General features: G+C 44.4%; 1 protein-coding gene across 1 annotated transcript; it reads right to left on the reverse strand.

Annotated features, from left to right (window-relative positions):
• Positions 1-8,092: 8,092 nt before the first annotated feature.
• Positions 8,093-20,422, reverse strand: MRM1 (mitochondrial rRNA methyltransferase 1). Its single transcript, XM_020786953.3, has 6 exons — positions 20,235-20,422; positions 18,517-19,380; positions 17,591-17,684; positions 14,433-14,553; positions 11,686-11,805; positions 8,093-11,547 (listed from the first exon to the last, which is right to left on the reverse strand). The coding sequence occupies exons 2-6, from the start codon at positions 19,341-19,343 to the stop codon at positions 11,501-11,503; spliced, it is 1,209 nt and encodes a 402-aa protein (XP_020642612.3). The 5' UTR covers positions 19,344-19,380; positions 20,235-20,422; the 3' UTR covers positions 8,093-11,500.
• Between the last annotated feature and the right edge of the window lie 186 nt (positions 20,423-20,608).

Consider the following 20,608-nt stretch of genomic DNA (forward strand, 5'->3'; position numbering starts at 1 on the left):
TCGTAGGGGGAAACCCAACAATTAAAGAGTCTGGTAACATCTTAAAGACCAGCATATCTAATTCGGCAGGTGCGTTTGCAAACTACCTACCACTGTCCTTGATAAAATGGGGTGCAATCCACTAGATCTTACATCAAATGAGTCCTGCAGGTATTTAAAGGATCACCAGATGCTTCATCTTGTTTCATGGTCTCTTTTCCCATCCAAAGGAAGAAGAGAAAAAGAGGAATCAGTACTGAGGACAGAGAGCAGATTATTATTATTATTATTATTATTATTATTATTATTATTATTATTATTATTATTATTATTATTATTATTATTATTATTATTATTATTATTATTATTATTATTATTATTATTATTATTATTGGTCAGGAGAACAGAAAGCAACCAAGGAAGGGGAACACATTTGGATGATGTTACGGGTCTCCCTCGCGGGGTTGTTCGAAAGGCATTTGCCGAACTGGGAAACCTCTCATAGAAAAGTGAAAATCAGAAGGGGTTCTCTGGTTTCTTCAGATGGCTGCTTTGGGGAACGAGAAGGCGAAGGGGTAAATAAATCTGATAATGATTTTTGAGATGGCTTCCCCCCCTCCCCCTGGCACACCACAAACCCCTAGGTCTGCATGCGAGTCTCCCCAGCCCCTCTCTCCCCTCCCACCCATCCACTAGCTCAATTCCCTATCCAGCAGCCGTCTGCTCCCATAATAGGATCCTGATAGCCAATTCAAGCTGTCAATAGTCAGCCGAGTCACCAGGGAGGGAGAGCGAATTCTAGCTCCAAGCATTCCTGCCCGGAGGATCAATAAGGCAGCTGTGGTTGCTATTGATGCTTCCTCCGTGTGTGTGTGTCTGTTGAGTTGTGTTTTCTGCACTGAGAGCCTGACCAGCGGGGTGGCTTCGTGGCCAGCCCCAACTTGTTGACTGAGCTGACATACACTCCACACCCTGAAAAACCCAAATAAACGTGTTTTTCCTCCCTGCTGTTCAGCTTCTCAGAGACTAAAGATAAGTCTGTTCCTTTTCAAGGGCCTGCTACTTTCACAGGTGGGCTCTTAAATCCATGCCGTGCACAAGAGCCAGTCATATTTCTTTAAAAAATACGCACACAGATACATACGAAACAAAAAACGGCTTTTAAACGCACTTCCAAAGGTGTTTTCTGTCCAAAATACACATTTCTACAAAGGGACGTCTACCTTCTTCCGGGTTAATCCGTTCCACATGCCATCACAAAGTTTGTCCTACAGTTCAGCCAGAATCAACTTCCTTGTAGTTTGGGTCCATCCATTCAAGTCCTTTGGGCCAACAGCCCAACCGTGGCTTGTGTCGTCTTCCATCCAAAGGCCCTTCATATATTTAAAAGATCATCTCTCAAGTCTCTCCTTCTTTAAACGCGCCCATGGTTTCTTCAACCGCTCCTCACAAAGCTTGGTTTCCAGGCGCTTCCCCATCTTCATTGCTCTCTTGGAAACTGATTTGTTTCCATTTCTTCCTTTCTACGCTGGACAGGCCGCCATTTTAAAGCAGGACTTCCTAAGCAAAAGTCTACCATTGGAAAGGCTCTCCAGCCCAAGTCTGATTTAGAGTCAAAGAATCAAAGATCAGGAGCCCTGAAGCCACCCTTTGGCAGTGAACAGGCTGTAGACACCAACAGACTCTGTATAGCTCACCCCGTCACTGTCTTCCCTCCTTGAGTGATCCACGAGGATTCTATTTAAATTATAAGCACCACTCCTAAGCTGTAGACATGACTCAGTGCATGCAACTCTAGGCACGCCAGAAGAGCAAGCAGCCTTCCAGCAGCAAATGTTTAGCTTGGTGAGTTAGGTCTCTGGTGGCAGAGTGAGAGTTTGGGAGTTTGATTCCCCATTGTGGATCCTTTGAGTGAGGCCAACCTGGGTAGCCTTGGGCAAGCTGCACAGTCCTGGGGCAATTCCCCAGGAGAAGGGAATGGTCACCTTATTCAACAGTGCAGCAAACCAGCCTTGCTGCTCAGAGGAAGGCATTCCCTCTTACTCTACCAACTGTGGCCCAGAACATCATTCCCCCCCCAAAAAAAATGCTATGCTGATGGCACCACTGCATGAACAGAGGCCTCCATATATTGCCTCAGAGCTTCTTCTTGCTTTAAAATGGCTGCAGGAAGCTGAATGGCCGTTCATCTTTCAACATGGAAGCTGAATGTAATGTTCATGAAATTATTTCATGGCTAGTAGTGGTCTTAGGTCTGCAGGATTTAGCTTTACAGCTATCTGTCCGGTGGATTTGGGAATAAATATATGCCTTTACAGTCCAACATGATTCATCCTAAATGCCTGTCTCATTCAGAGACACACCGGTTGTTCAGTAAACAATCTCATTTCTAAGGGAAGCACCAGCTGGTCAAGAGTGCTCCCAGAAATTGAATATTATAATGATTTTTTGGACAGGAGGGGGGAAATGATTTACATAATAATCTTTTTGAGAGTCCGGCAGCAAAAATTCCAAGTAAGAAAATGCTTCCTTCTCTTTCTTTTCTTTTTTCAGAGAGAGGATATTTTTACACACACACACACACACACACACACACACACACACACACACACACACACACACACACACACACACACACACACACACACACACACACACACACACACACACACACACACACACACACACACACACACAAAAGTACTTCGGTTCTAAACTCTCCTCTAATTCAGATCCTGAAATGAAACTGAAAATATCTGCTAGCTAGGCAGAGCTCCAAACTCACACATGATAAGGAATTCCTCTCTGGCTATAGCCATCAGACAAGGGATATGATGATACCTCCCACACACCGCCCAGAAAACTCAACCAAAAGACCCCGGTGGAAACCCTGGAGCACCATGTTGGATTTGTTGCGTTCAAGTTTGTTCTAGGCCAGTTTATAGGTTAACACACTGCGCGGCAATATACCTTCATGGGGAAATAAATGCCAGGGCGTTCAGTCGGTTTACTCATTCTTCTAACTACCTGATTTGTGCTTTAGATGTTGTAAAGAAGGGCTGTAGCTTAGAGTGGAACACTGGGGCCAAATTTAGAAGGCACAAAATTCCAGAGGTGAATATCATCATCTTTGTCATCATCACCATCGCCATTATCATGATATGCCGATCAAGTCATCTTGGACTTATAGTGATCCTTTCCAAGATTTCCCAGGTAGAGGGAATACTCAGAAGTGGTTGGCCATTCCCTTCTTCCAGGGGCATCCTGGTACCATGCAGCTTGCCCAAGGCTACACAGGCTGACTCTATTTGCAAGGGGCAGGGGATCCAGCTCCCAACCAGATAACTAAACCACCTAATCTATCCAGCCAATTAATAACCACATACCCTCAAGTCCATTCTGATGGTGACCCTTTCCAGGGTCTTCTAGGTAGAGAGTTCCCAGGGGTGTTTGTCATTCCTTTCTTCCGGGAGTGTCCTGGGGCTCTGCAGCTTGACCAAGGCTACACAGGGTGGGTCTTCTCCTGGGAGGCGTAGTGGCGAACTGAATTCCAAACCTAAACTACTGAGCAATCCAGCCACTGATCTGGAGGTGAACCTACAGGTGAATATTAGGGAAGTAAAAGGGAACCCTGTCCACTGCAATATAATTACAACTATTTAGCTTGTGGTGGTGGCATTTTTATTGCGACACAGGAGGGGAGGTCCAAGTAGACATTTCTGCTTCAGATGCTACAATGATGCGGCTGGCTTGAGGAGGGAAAGGGTAGATGCTACAGACCTTGACTAAGGTTGGTGCCATTTTCCCACTCCCACTTGCCCTATAGTGGCTACAGGAGAGCTTTGCAGATACCCTGAATGGCCAGAAAGGCAAACAAGGGGGTCCTCGATTGAATCCAGCCTGAACTGTCTCTGGAGGCAAAAATGTTGACACTGAGGCTGTCTGATTTTGGGCACATCATGAAAAGACAGTGGAAAAGACAAAGATGTTGGGAAAGGTGGGAGGCAGCAGGAAAAGAGGAAGATCAAATACGAGATGCACTGACTCCCTAATGGACGCCACAGGCTTGAGTTTACAAGAGCTGAGGACAGGACATTTTGGAGGTCACTCGTTCATAGGGTCACCATAAGTCAGGGGCACCTTGATGGCACTTCACAACAAGCCCTAGAGGTCAAGCCTAGTTCACATGACTGGATGAATAGGGGCCAAACACCAGGGTCGGAATGCAAGTGGCCATATTGGTTCCATCCTGGCTCTAGCCTTAGCCTGTTTTGTGCATTGCCTTCTGCCTCGGATAGAGCGGCCTGAGGCCATATACTGTACCTGTCAGGAGAGGCAGGTTCGCAGCCTTCCAGCGGCAAAATTTTGCACCCTCGAATTTTCGTCATCCCGAGACAAAGCCCCGAATCTCCCCCTCCGAGTTACAGCTCTGATTTCTACCCGCAGGCAGCAACAAAGGCCACTGCGTTAAGAACACTGTCATAAAAGTGAGAGGACACCCGCGGAAACATAAAGGCAACCTCGTAGGACAGTTAAATAAAGTGAAATATCACTGGGTAAAATAAACCAGAACCATATTAAAACAATTCTGTTCGCAGAAGTACAACCCGGCAATGGGTTTTCAATGTCGATGTGGATATTCATCAAAGTCCCATCCTTTCCTTCCTCCTTCATTTCAGAACTTTCCATTTTTTTTAAAAAAAAGAAAACCAACAACATTAGATGTGGAAGCCGAGCAGTCGTTTAGAAACAGTGTTTGTATAAAAATGTATATTAGCCGGCAATGCTAATGGAGAGAAAATGCGCCACGATGATGGCGGCTCAAATAAGCACCTCTTATTCAAGGGAGGCATTAATGAGGTTAGGTAAAAAGCTGTGAACACACTGACAGAAACGATCGCCTAATTTATTCTGGTGGCTAAAACGAGCCCTAGCGCATCTTATTTGATTCTCCGTTAGATTTTAACCCTCATTGCTCCGTGGAAGGTCTTCCTGCCTCTTGAACAGGAAATGGGCAGGTTTGAACGCGGGTAGCCCTGTTGATGAATTAGTTAAAAAGTAATGTATTCCTTCTATTGGCCATATATTCGGTATAACTTAGTTACAATACCATTGTAATTTAGTAAGAGGGTAAGGGGCCTTGAAACTGTAACGGTAACTAATCCCCAGAAATGAGATTACGGTAGGACCCCCTTATCCACCGGATCAGTATCCACTGATTCACTTATCCACAGTCATGAAAATATTAAAAGAAAAGAATCTGGAAAAAGCTATTTTTACTGTATATGGGGATTACTTACATCATACAATTGGACAGGACAGACATTAGAAGAGACCAGTCCAATCATTCTAATTTAGCACCTAGCATCCCACAATTGTTTCTAGGAAAGCTGATATACAGTGTATGGAAACTGGTGGACATTTCCTCCTGCCTGATACCACTAGTGTTCAGAGGTGGACTGTATCTGATCATGGAGGTTCAAAAACAAAAGCCCACAATAGAAGCGGTAAACTTTTAAAAGTCTAATTTTTAATGCATTTCCAATCCACGTGTGTGACTTCCATACCCTCGGGACCCATTTATCTTTGTCTTTAATTCTGCTTTAAAAGCTGCTTTATTTCAGGATTTCTCCGAGAGCCAAACAAGCTCTAACATATTTCATATTTTTTTTTAACAAATGCTCTTCTTTCGAAAAATTGTAGTATTTCTTTGTCACATCAATATCTAGCGTGATGGTTTTTTTTTTTCAAAGAAAGATTTCCAGTTCATTAACACATCACTTAATTTGGGAGGGGGGGCCTTTAAAGGGAGGGGGTGACTTTTAAAGCTCGCCATATGTCGCTCCCAACCATGTTTTAATTTTTCCCTTTCCAGTTCACAGTTGGCACCTCGATTCCTTGGCAATTAGTTTCCACTTAGCAGTGGTGACCTCCCAGCTTTGAATCTGTCATCACTACAGCTGGTTCGGAGTTTAACAACACTTTTAAATTATGAAAACAATCCCCCCCACAAAAAAAATGTTCACCGCATTAACAGCAGGGCACGGGGCACCTTCCATCAAAGAGGTGTGTGTTTATATTTCCACTTCTTAATGGGACGTGCACACCTTATTTTCCAAATTAAAGGGAGAGGGACCCACAAATTGGGGGGGGGCGGCGTGGGGGAACCAGCTCGGAAATAAGTGCCAACATATTTTTTAACACGTTGTAGCATATTTGTAAACATCGTTAATCATGGATTAGCAGATGGTAATGTTAATTGCACCTGTGAAAGTAACAAGACCTCAAGGTTGATTACATTTACAAACGCCGATTATCACTCTGGCGTGGCTTGAGAATTCCACGTTACCCAAAGGTACTGTTTATTCTGTATGAAGAGTCTGAGAAGGGAGAAGAAAACAATAACAACAACAAGAACAATCATCATCATCATCTGCAGATCTCTGAAATAAAACCACCAGAACTGCAAAAAAAATGGCAATTTTAGGAACAACACACACATTACACAGATATTTAACGGATACTTAGGTTGTCGGTGAAAAGTTGTATCTGTTATAAAATCCCAGTCAATGTTTTTATGATTTTTGTTTGTGTTTGACTGTGTTTTATATTTTCAAATATTTAAATTATTATTAGGGAGAGGATTTCTATGACGTGGCATATTTTTTCTGCAACCTATGTTTGAGCTGATTGAGTGGGCTTTAAACATGCTTAGGATGATCTGGTGAGAAAGGCAGGATCAGTCGTACACATGTTTAAACTTGCTGATGGGTTCAAATGTAGGTTGCAGAGAAAATGTGAAATGTCATAGAAATCATCCCCCTAATTTGTTGTTTTTGTTGCTGCTGCTGCTGCTGTTTCCAACAGCTGAAAAGCTGCCACTCCATGTATGAGAGGATGTTAGGATGTCAAGAGAGCTAGGATAGAGTATATGGTGTGTGTGTTTTAAATCCGATGCGCCACATAAGGTTGATGGTGTGGTGGATACTGACAAGAGTAGGACTCTGGAGATCTGGGTTCAAAACCCCACTCAGCCATGGAAAGTGACTAGGGTGTAGAACTGGTTAAACCGCACCTTAAATATCTCAAAAACCCTGTTAGGGTCACTATAAGTTTGTGCGGACTTGACGGCACATAACAACAAGAAGGATGACGGTGGTCGTTTCAAAGTGGACATTTCAGGATTTTGCTCAGTTCACATTCACAAGCCAGCCAACCTGAACTGTCCCAATGCAGGATTCGAAAGAAAGTCTGTCCGAATTTACAGCTTTCCAAATTTTGTGGCGTTGTTCTTGACTAAACCCCACTCCCATCACTGTAGACCCAAATGCATATAAGATGTATTTCTGAAAAGATAAAATAAATCTGTTGAGAGCTGGTGTGGTGTAGCGAGTTCAGATCCATGCTTAGCCATGGAAACTCACCCGGGGTCCCCAGGTGTTCTTGAACTGCAACTCCCAGAAGCCTTTACCACTACCTGTGCTGGCTAGGATTTCTGGGAGTTGTAGTTCAAGAACATCTGGGCTACCCAAGGTTGGGAACTACTGCTCTAAAAGGAAGCCTCCCAGTGAGCTACCTTTCCCACAGAGCCCTGGGATAAATCCCAGGAAGTAATGGAATGAAACAATGGCAGAAGAAAGACATCTCTTTCGCCTTCTGGTTTCCAATCTCTCTGTCCCAGAAGGAGAGCCGAGTTCAAATCTCCACGCAGCAACGGTGATCTTGGGCCAGCTGCCCTCTCTAAGCCTCGCCTACCTGATAGGGCTGTTGTGAGGAAAAAAGTAAGGAGAAGCATGCTTTACATCAGCTAACTGAAGGGAAGGTGGGACCTAAAGTGATAAATATACATTCATTAGCCATATAAGTTGTGAGAAAATAAATTCAAAGTATTGTGCTTCTGATACGATTCGTCATATCTTGTTGTTTAATTATTGGCAGCTGCTTCGAACATTTTGACCAAGTGGAAAAGCAAAGGGACAGTTTTAAGCACCGCAACATTGTGAGAGAAACTGCCCTCAAGAAAATTCTGTCTTTACTCTTCCGAAATGGGAACTAAACATTTCCTGCCATTTTGACGACAATAACGGCGTCCAAAATGACGTCCAAACTGAACCCAAGAAAAAACAAGCCCTTTATTTGATTTTGATTTTCAAAGCTTTCATTAACAAGCATTTCAGAGAAGGAATTAATAAACCAAACCAAAAAAAATCCTCAGTTCCCCCCCCCACCGAAAAAAAACAAAACACCTTTTTAGATCCATTTTGTTGGTTAATTTTTTTGATAGGAAAACAGCCCTGAAACAAACTCACAACAACGCGACAAACACAGCGAGAACAGTGGCTTTCAAATTACCATCAGACAATTATGACTTTCTCGTTGGGTGCAAAAGAAAGGGCTGTGTGATAAAACATAAGCAATCAAAAAACGAGTCTCTGATCTTGCTGATGAGCACAGAAGTGACAATTAATGTTCTCTGTTATGATACAGTTAGGATTTTTTTAAAACAAAAAAATTAAACATACATTTATATAACAAGGACTGTTACATTCAGATGAAATTTTTTTTCAGGGAAAACGGAATAGTATATAAATGACATTATAAAATGTCTAGGAAATTCGTTATGGCCAAGGAAGAGCAGGCAACCATCCAATAAATGGATCGCACTATAAAAAGGAACAGAGAAATGAGGTCCGAAAGCCAATTCATCACCTCAACCAGAGAAGACCCATTCAAACGATGGGAATTGCGCAAGTGATTGAGTGCTAAGCAATGGGTGGAAGGAGTGAACTCCAGCAACTAGACTTTAGTGATGGGGGCTTGTGGTCACTCTGATGGTTGCTGGGACTTTTTCTTCCTAACGTTTCAGCAGTCTCTGTGGCCAGCATCTTCAGAGGACAGGAGTTAGAACTCTGTCTGTGTCCTGGTGCAGCTTGTGGGACAGTTGAGTATTTATAGCTGTGGGATCAGCTTTTGTCCTTTTCAGGAGATTGGGTGATTATGATGTTCAGCATGTTTTTTGTTGTTGTGGGTGTATTGTTGTGATAAGGGGGAGAGATGATCTGTCACTGTGATTGATGGGTGTCATTAGCTGGTCTTTTGTGTGCAGTGATCACCGGTCCTTGTGGCTGGGTAGAGTTCATTGACCTTTTGCAGGCTGTGTTTTTCAGTGCTGGGAGCCAGGCCACTCTGACTCCATGGGCAGCAGTGAAGGAACCTGGCTCCCACTTCAGAAGTCCTAAAACTATGGGGAGGGAGAGATAAGGCACAGCACATTGACAGCTGGGATCCAAGCGATCTCAAGGTCCACGTCTCCCTTTATGAGCCTGCTTAGGCTGTTAAGATCATCGGGGGAGGCCTTTACCTCAGTCCCGCCACCTTCACAGGTGTGTTTGGTGGGAACACACAGGAGAGGGCCTTCTTGGTAGCTGCTCCCAGACTGTGGAACTCCCTCCCACTGGAGGCCAAAACTGGTCCCATCTTAATGGCTGGCTACCTGAGTAGGGTTTTAAATGGATAGTTGTGCCTTGCTACTTTGAATGTATCTTTGGTGTTATCTTTGTTTGCCATCTTTTAGTGTGGTATCTGATCCTTTTTAGCATTTATTTGATCCTTTTCATTGTAGCACTGTTTTTAGCTTGAAACACTGTGCTTTAATGATGTAAGGGTTCTTTTTAAGGAGAAAAGCAGGGTAAATTTTCTTAAAAAATAATAATAAAGTTCAGACCAAAAACCGAAGCAGAGTCTCCAGCCTCAAGTGACACAAACGGGGGGGGGGGGGGGGGAAGAGACGCACATGGTGACTTTCTGATCCAAAATAAACCACAAAACAACACTGTAGGGCAAGAAAGAGATCCAGGACAATTAACTCTTTACAAAAAAATTTACATGGCGGGCCACAAAATCCTGATGGAACCTTCAGTTCTAAAATAAGAAATTAAATAATCAAAGGGGAACTGCTGGATAGCTCAGGGGTTGAGGTCTCAGGCTGTGGACCCAGAGGTTGGGAGTTCGATTCCCCCCGTGGGGTCTCCTTGAGCGGAGCTGGACTTGATCCCTAAGGTCCCTTTCCAGCTCTGCAGTTCTAAGATTGTTATTATTATTATTAATTAGAATGGGGTGCTAGCCTACATATCCAAGTCAGGAACACACAGGTACGTTTTCAGACCGCAAGCACACGGGGGAACTGTAGTTACACAACAACACACATCGGCACACTTTTTGGTTATCACACAACACTTAGCCGAATGAACCAGGAGATCTAGTCATACCTCCCATTTCACTATATCCATTTTTCTTGTGGGAAACCCGCTGCCCCTTAAAGAAAAAAAGGGGGGAGGCGAATTAGCAACACTGGACCATGCTAGCCTTCAACAATGTACATTTTATGCATATATTTTTTTAAAAACAGTGAAATGAAGCCTGTGAAAAAATACACAGAAAGCAGGATCAGGACGCCACAGATGAAGTGTGTTTTATTCTCATCTTCTCTTGGGCCTCCCAGAAAGGAGGTTATAATGTCTTCTTCCAACCTATTTCGTTCTTTCGTGGGGTTCCCCCCCCTTCTCCTACAATAGACCTAAATCAAATCATGTATCACCAGCACCCCCACATGGACAGAATAGGGTCCATTCTCTCTTCTTTCAATGCAACTCAACACCCGATTGTTAAGATTACTGATCTATCATTTCTCATTCCCTTGAACCTTCATGATACTGCTTTAAAAACGACACCGCCCTTCTCTGGACGATCAGTAAACCTTCTGTCACCCGCAAATGTGTAAACCCTTCGGACGATGCCCCCCCTCGTTCACACCCGTCCCCCACCTGGATCTCGTGCTTAAGAAGGGAGAGGCCGTCTCCCTCGGCTTGGGTGGTGGTCATTCCACCCGTCCTACCTCACAGGGTCACCGTAGGATAAAATAGGAGGAAAAGCTATGAGAGGTAGGATGCTGATAAAACCAGTAACAATGAATAGGAGAGATCTAATGCTATTTTTACTTACTTACTCACTCATTCACCTCTTTGAACCTCCCTGCAGAAGAGACAGCGGACAGACAAGAAGCATGACGGTCATAAAATGCAGCCATAACAAAGGGTCAAGTTGAAGTCAAGCATCACACTTATCAGAATTAAACAGCGGTCAAACTGTGGATACCTAAATTTAGAGGAGCCCCCTGTGTTTCTCCCCAATAATCAACCATCTCAGAACCCCTCTGAGGATAGTGAACGAAAGAAGATCGATCCATCCGGTACTTTGGTTCTGGGCCCTACAGATCAAAGTCAGAAGTGTTACGTGAGTACATTATTATAGATGTCTCAGTAGCTGTATGGTGGCCGTTTTCAAGGGCAGCACCATGTAAAATGCACTGCAGTAGTCCAGCTGCCAGTTTCTACTCCATGAAATTCCTCCGTATGTCATGAGCTTCCTTCTTGCCTAGATGTCTTCTTGACAAAGGCCACAGACCCAATGGGAAATGTTCCTACAGTTACTGGGTTACTCTCCCTACATTTCTGTAAAAACTTCATGGTGCTTTCATTTTCTGCCTACATATTGAGTGCAAAAGAATTCCTAGGAGGGAAAAATGAAAGAAAGAAAAGACAGATAGACATTAGGAGAGTTTAACTGATTCCAAGCTTTTTGTTTTGCTTTCTTTCTCAAACATGAAATAAACCAAGAGCTGGTTGATTCAAGAGCAGAATTACTTACCAGCTGCAACGGAGACATTTAAACATTCTATCCCAGCCTCTAACTCTCTTCCTGGAGGGATGGTTAGCATCCTGTGACATAAACTTCTTATCTCTGGAGAAAGCCCAGAACCTTCATTTCCTACAAACACAAAAATCACTATTTTAGCCATTTTTTAAAAATCAGTTTTATCCATAAATATCATTTTTTCCCAAAAATAAGTATTATATTGCTGTAATTGGAGGCCTGCACTGCGAGAAAACCAAAACACAAAAAAATAACACAGAAAGTGCCATTCACCATGTCATCTACAGACAAAATAATTTGTGAGGAAGACATACTGAATTATAACTCCTAGGATTTTTGTGGGAAGTCATGATGGTCTACACAGGGTTGCAGCTCCCTCACGATTTGGTCCTAGAAATTTTAGAGGGCAGCATGATGTGTCGGAGAAAACACTCAAATAATTAAAATTAAATCACCAATAGGATTCCGGCCATAATTTTATTTCTTTTAGGCCACCTTTTGCCAATGTGAGTAATGAAAATTTATGCTAAAATAAGTTCTAATATCGAAACACAATTAAGCCAATTGGTGGCTGGAATTGAACCAACAGTGAACTTGTGGATGGCATCATTCCTGTTACCCAGGCACGACAGGATTTCAGCCCTCATTACTGAATTAAGGGTGAACTTTAAAAAAAAAAATCATAACTGTGCCTGTGCCAAAGACATCAGATTATTTCATAACTGTGGGGGGGAACAGGCCGACAGCTATGGGGCAGAAGAGATTTTGCAGGAGGCGGATGCTTTATGATCCTCCAAATTGCACTCGTTTATTTACTTCAGTCCCTCAAATTCTGCCACCGCAACGTTCTGTGTATACTGACAGAGGCAACATCTTCCCAAATTCTCTTGCACTTGACACTGTTCAATTTTCTTTTCGGCTAAGAGTTAGTGCTCAACAGAGAGCCAGCACCGTGGATGGAGGGAAAAACAAAAAGCCGAGGAAAATCTTTACATGAGCCTCTACCAATCAGCCTCTGCTCTCCCTCCACGGAAGAGATTATTCGGATTTTCTCGCAGAGAACTCCCTCGTCCTTCAAAGTAACGACGTCGGCTGTCACCACCTCGCTCGAGTTCCTACTGACGCCCTCCTTCCCGAGATGGATTTCTCCACAGTCCATCATCTGCCCCATCTCTCTCCCCCCCCCCTTTGGCAGCAGTCCCATCGTCTCTGTAATGCAAAGATACCCCGTCCTGCAGAAAGACGCAATTTCCTGTCAGTGGTTCCGCGTGCAATGAACATTTCAATTCAAGATGAGGCTTCCTGCATGGGGAAACAGGGCCATGGGATGGGAATTACAGCCCCATCAGAAAGAAGAAGTAAAAAACCAAATCACCCTCTGCGCCTTCCAGGTTGATGACAAACAGCGGCCGGCGTTCAGCCGAGGAACACCTGCCTTGCTGAAGATAAAACACCAGAACATTTATTTGAATAGAGTGGCATACAGATCTTCCAGCCTGACCTGTAGGTTGATTTAGGGCTTTGGAATGTACCCTGCATTGCCTGGGCCCCGTCGGATTCATCCGGGCCTGGCATCCGAGCCAATCTGTAAGCCTCCTACTCCCATGTAATAGTGGGCTCAAGCCACAGGAAACCAGATTGAGGCTGAGTATCAGGGAAAACTCCTTAACTGTTAGAGCAGTAAGACAACGGAACCCATAACCTCGGGAGGGGGTGAGCGCTCGATTGCTAGAGCACTCAAGAGAAAACTGGACAACCCTCCATAGGATCTGCTTTGATTTGGATTCCTGCCTTGAGATGGGGAGCCAGACTCGATGGTCTTATAGGCCCCTTCCAACTCTTCTATAATTCTATGACCCGACACAGGGAAACGAAAACGGCTGTAACTTTTTCCCGGTTTTGCACGGATGAAAATGGTATTTAGAAATGGGACAGGCCCTCAAAAGGGCAGGAGCCCTGCTGAGCTTCAAACCGCGAGCTTCAAGGGTTTGTACCTTTAAAATTTTGCTTTAAAGGAAAAAAAGCTGAAGCAATTTGAACCCACTCTGATTCAGTCTATGCTCTGGGTGATAAATCGGCATGTAAATCCACTTCATTATAGCCCAGAAATAAATTCCACTCCATTTCAGATCTCATACAGAAATTGATCCAAATTAGCCCGATTCCGTTCAGAAACTGGGGTTTGTCCAAATCCAGAAGTTTACCCTAGTTTTGACTACGCAAAGGTCCACGTTAAGCCTTGATGCAGACTCGTACAATCTCCTCCACAAGAATCCAGATTCTCCCTGGTGGAAGGGATCCCCTTCCACCAGGACGTCCCAACGGGACGCAGAGACTAAAAGGCTGGTGGAGGTCACAGAAGAGGGAGAACTTTGGGAAGTTCCTTTTTTTGAGATCAAAAGGAGCTCGTATTCCTTCCACCCAGTACAGGATGGATATTACAGTCCCTTCTGGAAAGCACGGTTCCTAAGAATAATTCTGCTTCCAGATCTGGACAGTTTTGGCAACTGTAGCCTTAAAAAGGAACTTGACCAAGATCTGAAAGAGAGCCAAAGCATAAAGCAATATTTCCCAAAAGGCACTAGGCCATTTTTAATTCTAGTACTGTAACTTCCATTGCTCCTAGCCAGCACAGCCCACGATGATGGATGATGGGACCTGTGATCCCACACTACCTAGAGGGCTACACGTTACCCATCCCTGGGCTAGACCTGTTTTAAACACCACAATGGTTTACCTACCCAGCATCAACACCGTGGGGCTTGTCCACCGGAAATCTAAGCAGCTCACGATGGGGATGTCATCTGGGGGTCTCTTGGCCCCGATGGTGCCCAGGATCTCCCAGCCCTGATCCGATTTCGTCTTCCAGGGAGAAGAGTTATGTGGGGGGGGGGGGAGAGACAAAGAAGTCAAAAGAAAAAGATAAAAGTTTCCCCAAAGTTTACACTTGGCCACATTTTTTTACAAACAAGCTACAATTCTCTTATTGAACGCAGCAAAGAAGGAAAATACGTCCATGGATTATTTATTGAATAAACAAATCAACCTTTTTTTAAAAAAAAAATCATAGTCTAGAGAAGACTTTCTGTGTTGCAGCTTTCCTCGGCTCCTCCTGACGTGGGATTCTGAGTCCAAGAATCCTCCACTGCTACAGTTAGAGGAGCCTCGACTCATTTGGAAGACTCCAGAAGGGCACAGGCAGCAGACCTGGGACTCTGGACGTTTCAGACGCGGAAAATTAAGCCACAGCCATCAAAGCTCGGGAAAGGGAACGCCAGAGTAGAATAAATGGAAGGTGGAGGAAGACACCATTTAAAGGGGACCAGCATCTGCTGTATCAATGTAAAGACAGTACTGAAGGACCTTCCTATCCATGGGATCAGTATCCACGGATTCCCTTATCTGCTACCTGAAAATACTAACACATACACCCCAAATACATATTTATATGTACTTCCAGGGTGTATGTACCAGAACTGGCCATTAGAGGGAGTCAGAGACCATGCAATGTATAGTGTTCAATACATTCACGTTTTTCGGCATCCACAAGGGGGCAGGGTTGGAACCGATCCCTCCTGCAGATATAGTGGTCCTACCGTATTTATTTCCAGTGTGCTGGCCTCAATATGTGTCAGTGTGAGATGGACAGAGGGCTGAAACTGGACCAGAGAGACCCCAGTTCAAATCCCTGCGGCCTGTGGTTTTCTCTTTCAGACTGGCCTACCTCGCTGGCTTGTTGTGTTTGATTTTTCAAAAAGCTATACTCCTGGCATATTTGGGGGAAATTAAGAAATGCTTTGAGAAACTATACTTGTCTGTCTGTCCTGACCTCAGCAACTGGGATGTGTCTGCTTATCCAAGCTTTCCTAAAAATGGTACCCTATAAACCAAGACCGGGCATACTGTTGGGCCCAAGGGTTAAACTCAATTTTATTGGGGGAGGGGTCCCTTCCCTTGGCAGGCATGGCTAAAGGGGAGGAGCCAACAATCCCAGATTATTTTGGTTTAATGCTCCAGCTGTCAGGAACCCAGCCTCTCTGGCACAAATTAAACCTTAGGAAAAGCACGTGGAGGCTTCCAAATGAGGAAAAATCTGTACAAAAATGGGAAACGATGATGCTGTTCCAGAGACAGGCTAACAGCCATCTAAGGAACTTAGTAGTTGATCTCAAGCCTTGGACCCAAGATATTGTTGTACTTATGTACTCATCATCCCCAGTCAGCATGGGGACAATAGGAGCTGTAGTCCAAGAACATGGCAGGGTTCCTACCTTCTATGTTAAATCTTTCATCCAGAAGAAAGCAAACTTTGGGACCTATTCCTGCTGCCGAGGCTATAATCAAAAAAGTATATAGCGGAAATCCAGAAAGCTGGACTTTTTCCACCTCGTTTCGACCCAAGAAGGCAGCTCTTCAATCTTATTATATATATTTATGCTTCCAGTTCATTCATCGGCGCACAGGGTGGTGTACCCAATTAACTACAAAATCCATTTTAGCTCCCCAAAAAAGGTGGGATGTGAAATCTTGGCAACCTAACTATCTCATTTTCTGAAAAATCGGCAGTTTTGCAGGCCATAACCATGTCGAAATTTATACCCACGAAGTGGCAGAGGTTAAGCTGGCCGATGTGGACCCAATTAAAGAGACAGCCCAAATGTTCATAAATTGTACTTTATGGTAAAGGAAGTGAGAAGCGCGGATGTTTCAATTAAGTAGCAACACCCTTTTTATGGGCTCTTTATTATGTCCTCGCAAAAGGAGGGAAGAGGGCTGGCACAGATCAGACAGAAAGTAGATGTCTGGGTGGTCAGATAAGTAGATAATGGCATTACAGTACTGTATTTCCTTGAAAATCAAACCATGCGTGGACCTCTCAGGCTTTCAGGACTGTCTTACAGTCTCCTTGGCGCTTCGTTATATATCCCAGGTGTCCAAATTTAACAGACAAATGCTCCTCTGGTCATATGGTTTCAAATCCTGCTTTCATTTTGCCCCCCCACCCCCACCCAGATAGAATTCAAAATATTTCAAACGTGTTGCACAATGCTGCCATCATGTGGCCAAACAGTGGTCTCTTTCTTTTTGTCTATCCTCCCATGCTCAGATAAGGATATAAAAGGGGCCTTGCTAGATAAGGACATTGGTTTCCCTTGGTCAACAAATAGTAACAGCTCTGAATTTGTTATTATGATTACAATTATTAAGATTACAATGATGATTATTAAAAATATAAGACACAGTCTTTGAATGGTATCATATAACAGATATAATTTTAACCAAAAACCTAAGTATCAATTAAATACAGTGGTGCCCCGCATAGCGACAATGATCTGTGCCGAAAAAATTGTTGCTATCCGGATTCGTCGCTATGCGGGGGGAAAAACCCCATAGGAACTCATTAAAACACGTTTAATGCGTTCCTATGGGGGAAAAACTCACCGCTATGCGGAAATCCCCCATCTGGCCGCCATTTTCGCTGCCTGGGCGCAAAAACACTGCGGGCAGCCATTTTTTCCCCTGGTGGCCATTTTGGAACCACCAATCAGATGTTTTTAAAACATCGCTATGCGAATATCGGTAAGCGAAACGCTTACTGATCATCGCAAAGCAATGTTTTGCCATATAAAACATCGCAATGTGATCGCTTTTGCGATTGCAAAAACCTCATCGCTATGCGGATTCGTTGTTAAACAGGGCACTCATTAAGCGAGGCACCACTATATTGTTTATGCCTTTTTTTCCATTTCTGATGGTATTACTTCAGAGCTCTCCAGCTGATTATAATATTATATAAAATTACACAGCCTTGTTCCCAATGCCTCGATGACTGTGAGGACCCCTGAAATGTGTTTCATCCACCAGCAAGTTATTATCCTTCTATTATTGTGACTATTACCTTAAGAAAGCTTTGAAGGTCGTCGGTGGCAAACACATCTAAAACTTCCATGGCCCCAGAACTGGCTTTGCTGACGACGGGTGTCAGAGGGCAGCTGTGAGGGAAAGCAGAAGGGTGTTAAGACATCTCCCCAAACTAACACCAAATGTTATCAATTCACAGTGAAGCAGGGGTGTAATGCTCATCATGGCATATCCCCCACTACCATGCCCACCAAGAGATTCCCAAAATGCCATTGGCTGGATGAACCAATCAGTTCTCACAACTTTCAGCTCTGAAAGAAGCAGGCCTTTTGTAAAGCTAATGGCTCTTCCTTGCCATTCAAGACCCAACCACCCCTAGGCATCTACTCTTTTAGCTTTTCAGGGCATTCCCTTGAGGATGACTTCCAAATTGTGCTTGCCCACCCACTTATTCTCTGATGTTGATGAATGATTTATGTTTATTGGTTTGACTTGCTTTCTTATATTTCCTTTATTATTGTTATATTACTTCTCTGTTAACTGCTCAGAGTAGTGCTTCACACTAATCAGGCAGGATAGAAGTTCAAGAAATAAATATATAAATAAATTTAAATTCCGCTGCTTTGAACGCCTTTCTCCACAATCAATACTGCAAGCATTTTTTAAAAAAATTATGGTAGAAGAAGATTCTGGGAGACACCTAAAACCTGGTGTAAATTTCCCAATTTACATCCCACCTTTCCTTAAATGCATGCAAGACAAGCCAATCTTCTGACCCATTTGTCTTCAGTACAACCTTGTGAGGTAGGGCAGGCCAGCTCAAGACCCTCGGGTGAATTCCAGTATTCAGCAGCCGTCTCCCAAGTCCCAACTCAGCAGCTTTCAACAGCAGTCAAAACTAGAAGGTCCCTCCAAAACTCTTTAGATAAGAATATTAATAAATAATATTCTGGAAAGACTGACCTGTTTTTCTGACTCATCACAATCCTGTCGACACCCAGGAAGTGAGCAGAGCGCAGGATCGCCCCCAGGTTCATGGGGTCTAATATCCTCTCTAAAACTAGCCAGAGGAGTTGGGACCCTTCGCTCACGGTGGCGCCCTCACTCTGGAGGGGCGTCCCTTCTTGCCAGCCAACGGGCTGAAGGGGCGTGGCTTCCAGGCAAACCCCCTGATGAACGCCGCCCTTGCAGAGGGCATTCAGAACCTTCCGACTGACCCACTTCGTGGGAATCCCACGATCCTGGGCTTGCTGGGAGAAGTCCATCATGGCGGGAGAGGCGTCGCCTTTGCTCACCTTGAGGAACAGCTGGAAAAAATTCCTCTTTGACCTCTGCAGGGCTAAACTGCAAGGAGCAAACCCGAATAGGATCTCCGAGCCTTCGGTCCTTTCGACAGATAATGGAATTTGCTGGATCCGGCTCTTCTTCCGGGGGAAATCATCATTTCTCAAGTTCACAAACTCCTCGTTGCTGGGTGGCGCATTCTGTTTACGAAACTGAGGCCAGAATTTCTTCACTGGAGTGCCGTCTGCGTCGGTCTTCAGAACGGGATGCGATTTCAAATCCGAGTGACTCTCTTCTTCCTGCGTGGCCTGTTGAGGCCGCGGATCCTCCTGCAAGGAAGTCACTCCTCTCCCATCCCCTCTGCTACGCGGCTTGCGAGCCACCAGTAGTGGCTTTCCCCATCCTGAGAAACACCGGACCGTCCTCGAAGGGCGGTGGTGAGGAAAAGCAGAAGATAACCTCAGAGCATCCCAGGAGGCCAACCTGACATACTGCAAAGGTCCCATTTTTCATCCCATCAAATCCTTTTATTCGCTGTGTGCTCTATTTAAAAAGAACAATCATGATGAAGTTGGTCAAAGCATAGCATAACGTGGGTTTTCCAAATTATGAATTTATCATTTGAATTTATAAACTGTATATATTCAAATAATTTGAATTTATAATTTCCCCCCCCCGGGAAGTTTTCCCTAGCTTTCTTGAGGAAGTCTGATCCAACCGACCGTCCTTCAAAGGTCCTGGACTACAACTCCCATTATTCCTGGAGATGACAGAAGTTGTAGTCTAGTCCACTGCGGGAAGAAGGCTGGGGGTTCTGGTTCAGCATGTCTGATTTGTATTTAGTAAACGAAACATGTCGATGGTCGGCCAAAGGAAGCCCAAGAGTTCCATGGCACTTCCTCCCAGTTCAGTGGCTGCAGGATGAGCGACCATGTCTAGCCTTGGAATATATGGCTGTGATGGATGGCGCTCTCTCTCTCTCTCTCTCACCCATCGACCTCAGGGATGGGCAACTACGGCCCTCCCCATGTTCTGAGCCGGATTCTCCTACAGGGACCCCAAAGATGCCGCTGCTGGCTGGGGATGATGGGATTGGCAGTCCAGCCGCCCTCAAAAGCTCCAGGCTGTACATTTTGCAGCGGTCTCACAGGGGTCATTAGGAAAAGCCTCGCAGCCGCAGCAGGATCCTCGCCTACTACCAGGTTGTTCCAAGACATACCCAGTATCCTAATGCGTGTCCTGTAGGTGTGAATGCGGTTTCCCTTTTGGGTAAACTAAATTTCTAGAAGACCCGTGAAGATAAGAAAGTTTCCCCATAAACTCTGATAAAACCCTGGGAATCTTCAGCCTTGGCACCTCTCTGGCCCCACATATAGTAAGTATAGTTCAACACCTACCGGGTAATCCACGTGGGCGCCCTTTCAGCTCGACCGGAAGTGCCTCCGGCCATAGAGACGAGGCAGAAGTCGAGAAAGAGCGCCCGCGAGCGAGCCCTTGTTCTACAGCGCCACCAGCTGAGCGCTATCAGGAGCGGTAGCCGTGTGAGTCTGTGCAAGCATATCAGGCAAAATTCAAAGAAACAAATCAAAGTAAAACGAAACAAGACAAAAATATATATGCCACTTTAAAGACTATTATATTTTAATGTGAGCTTTCGTGGACAAGTCCACCTGGTCAGACATAGAGAAAAAATATGAAAAAGTATTTCATCGAATATTTCATTCCCCCCCCATGTCTGATGAAGTGGACTTGTCCACGAAAGCTCACATTA

This window comes from Pogona vitticeps, chromosome 7, assembly GCF_051106095.1.
Source record: "Pogona vitticeps strain Pit_001003342236 chromosome 7, PviZW2.1, whole genome shotgun sequence".
NCBI lineage: Eukaryota > Metazoa > Chordata > Lepidosauria > Squamata > Agamidae > Pogona > Pogona vitticeps.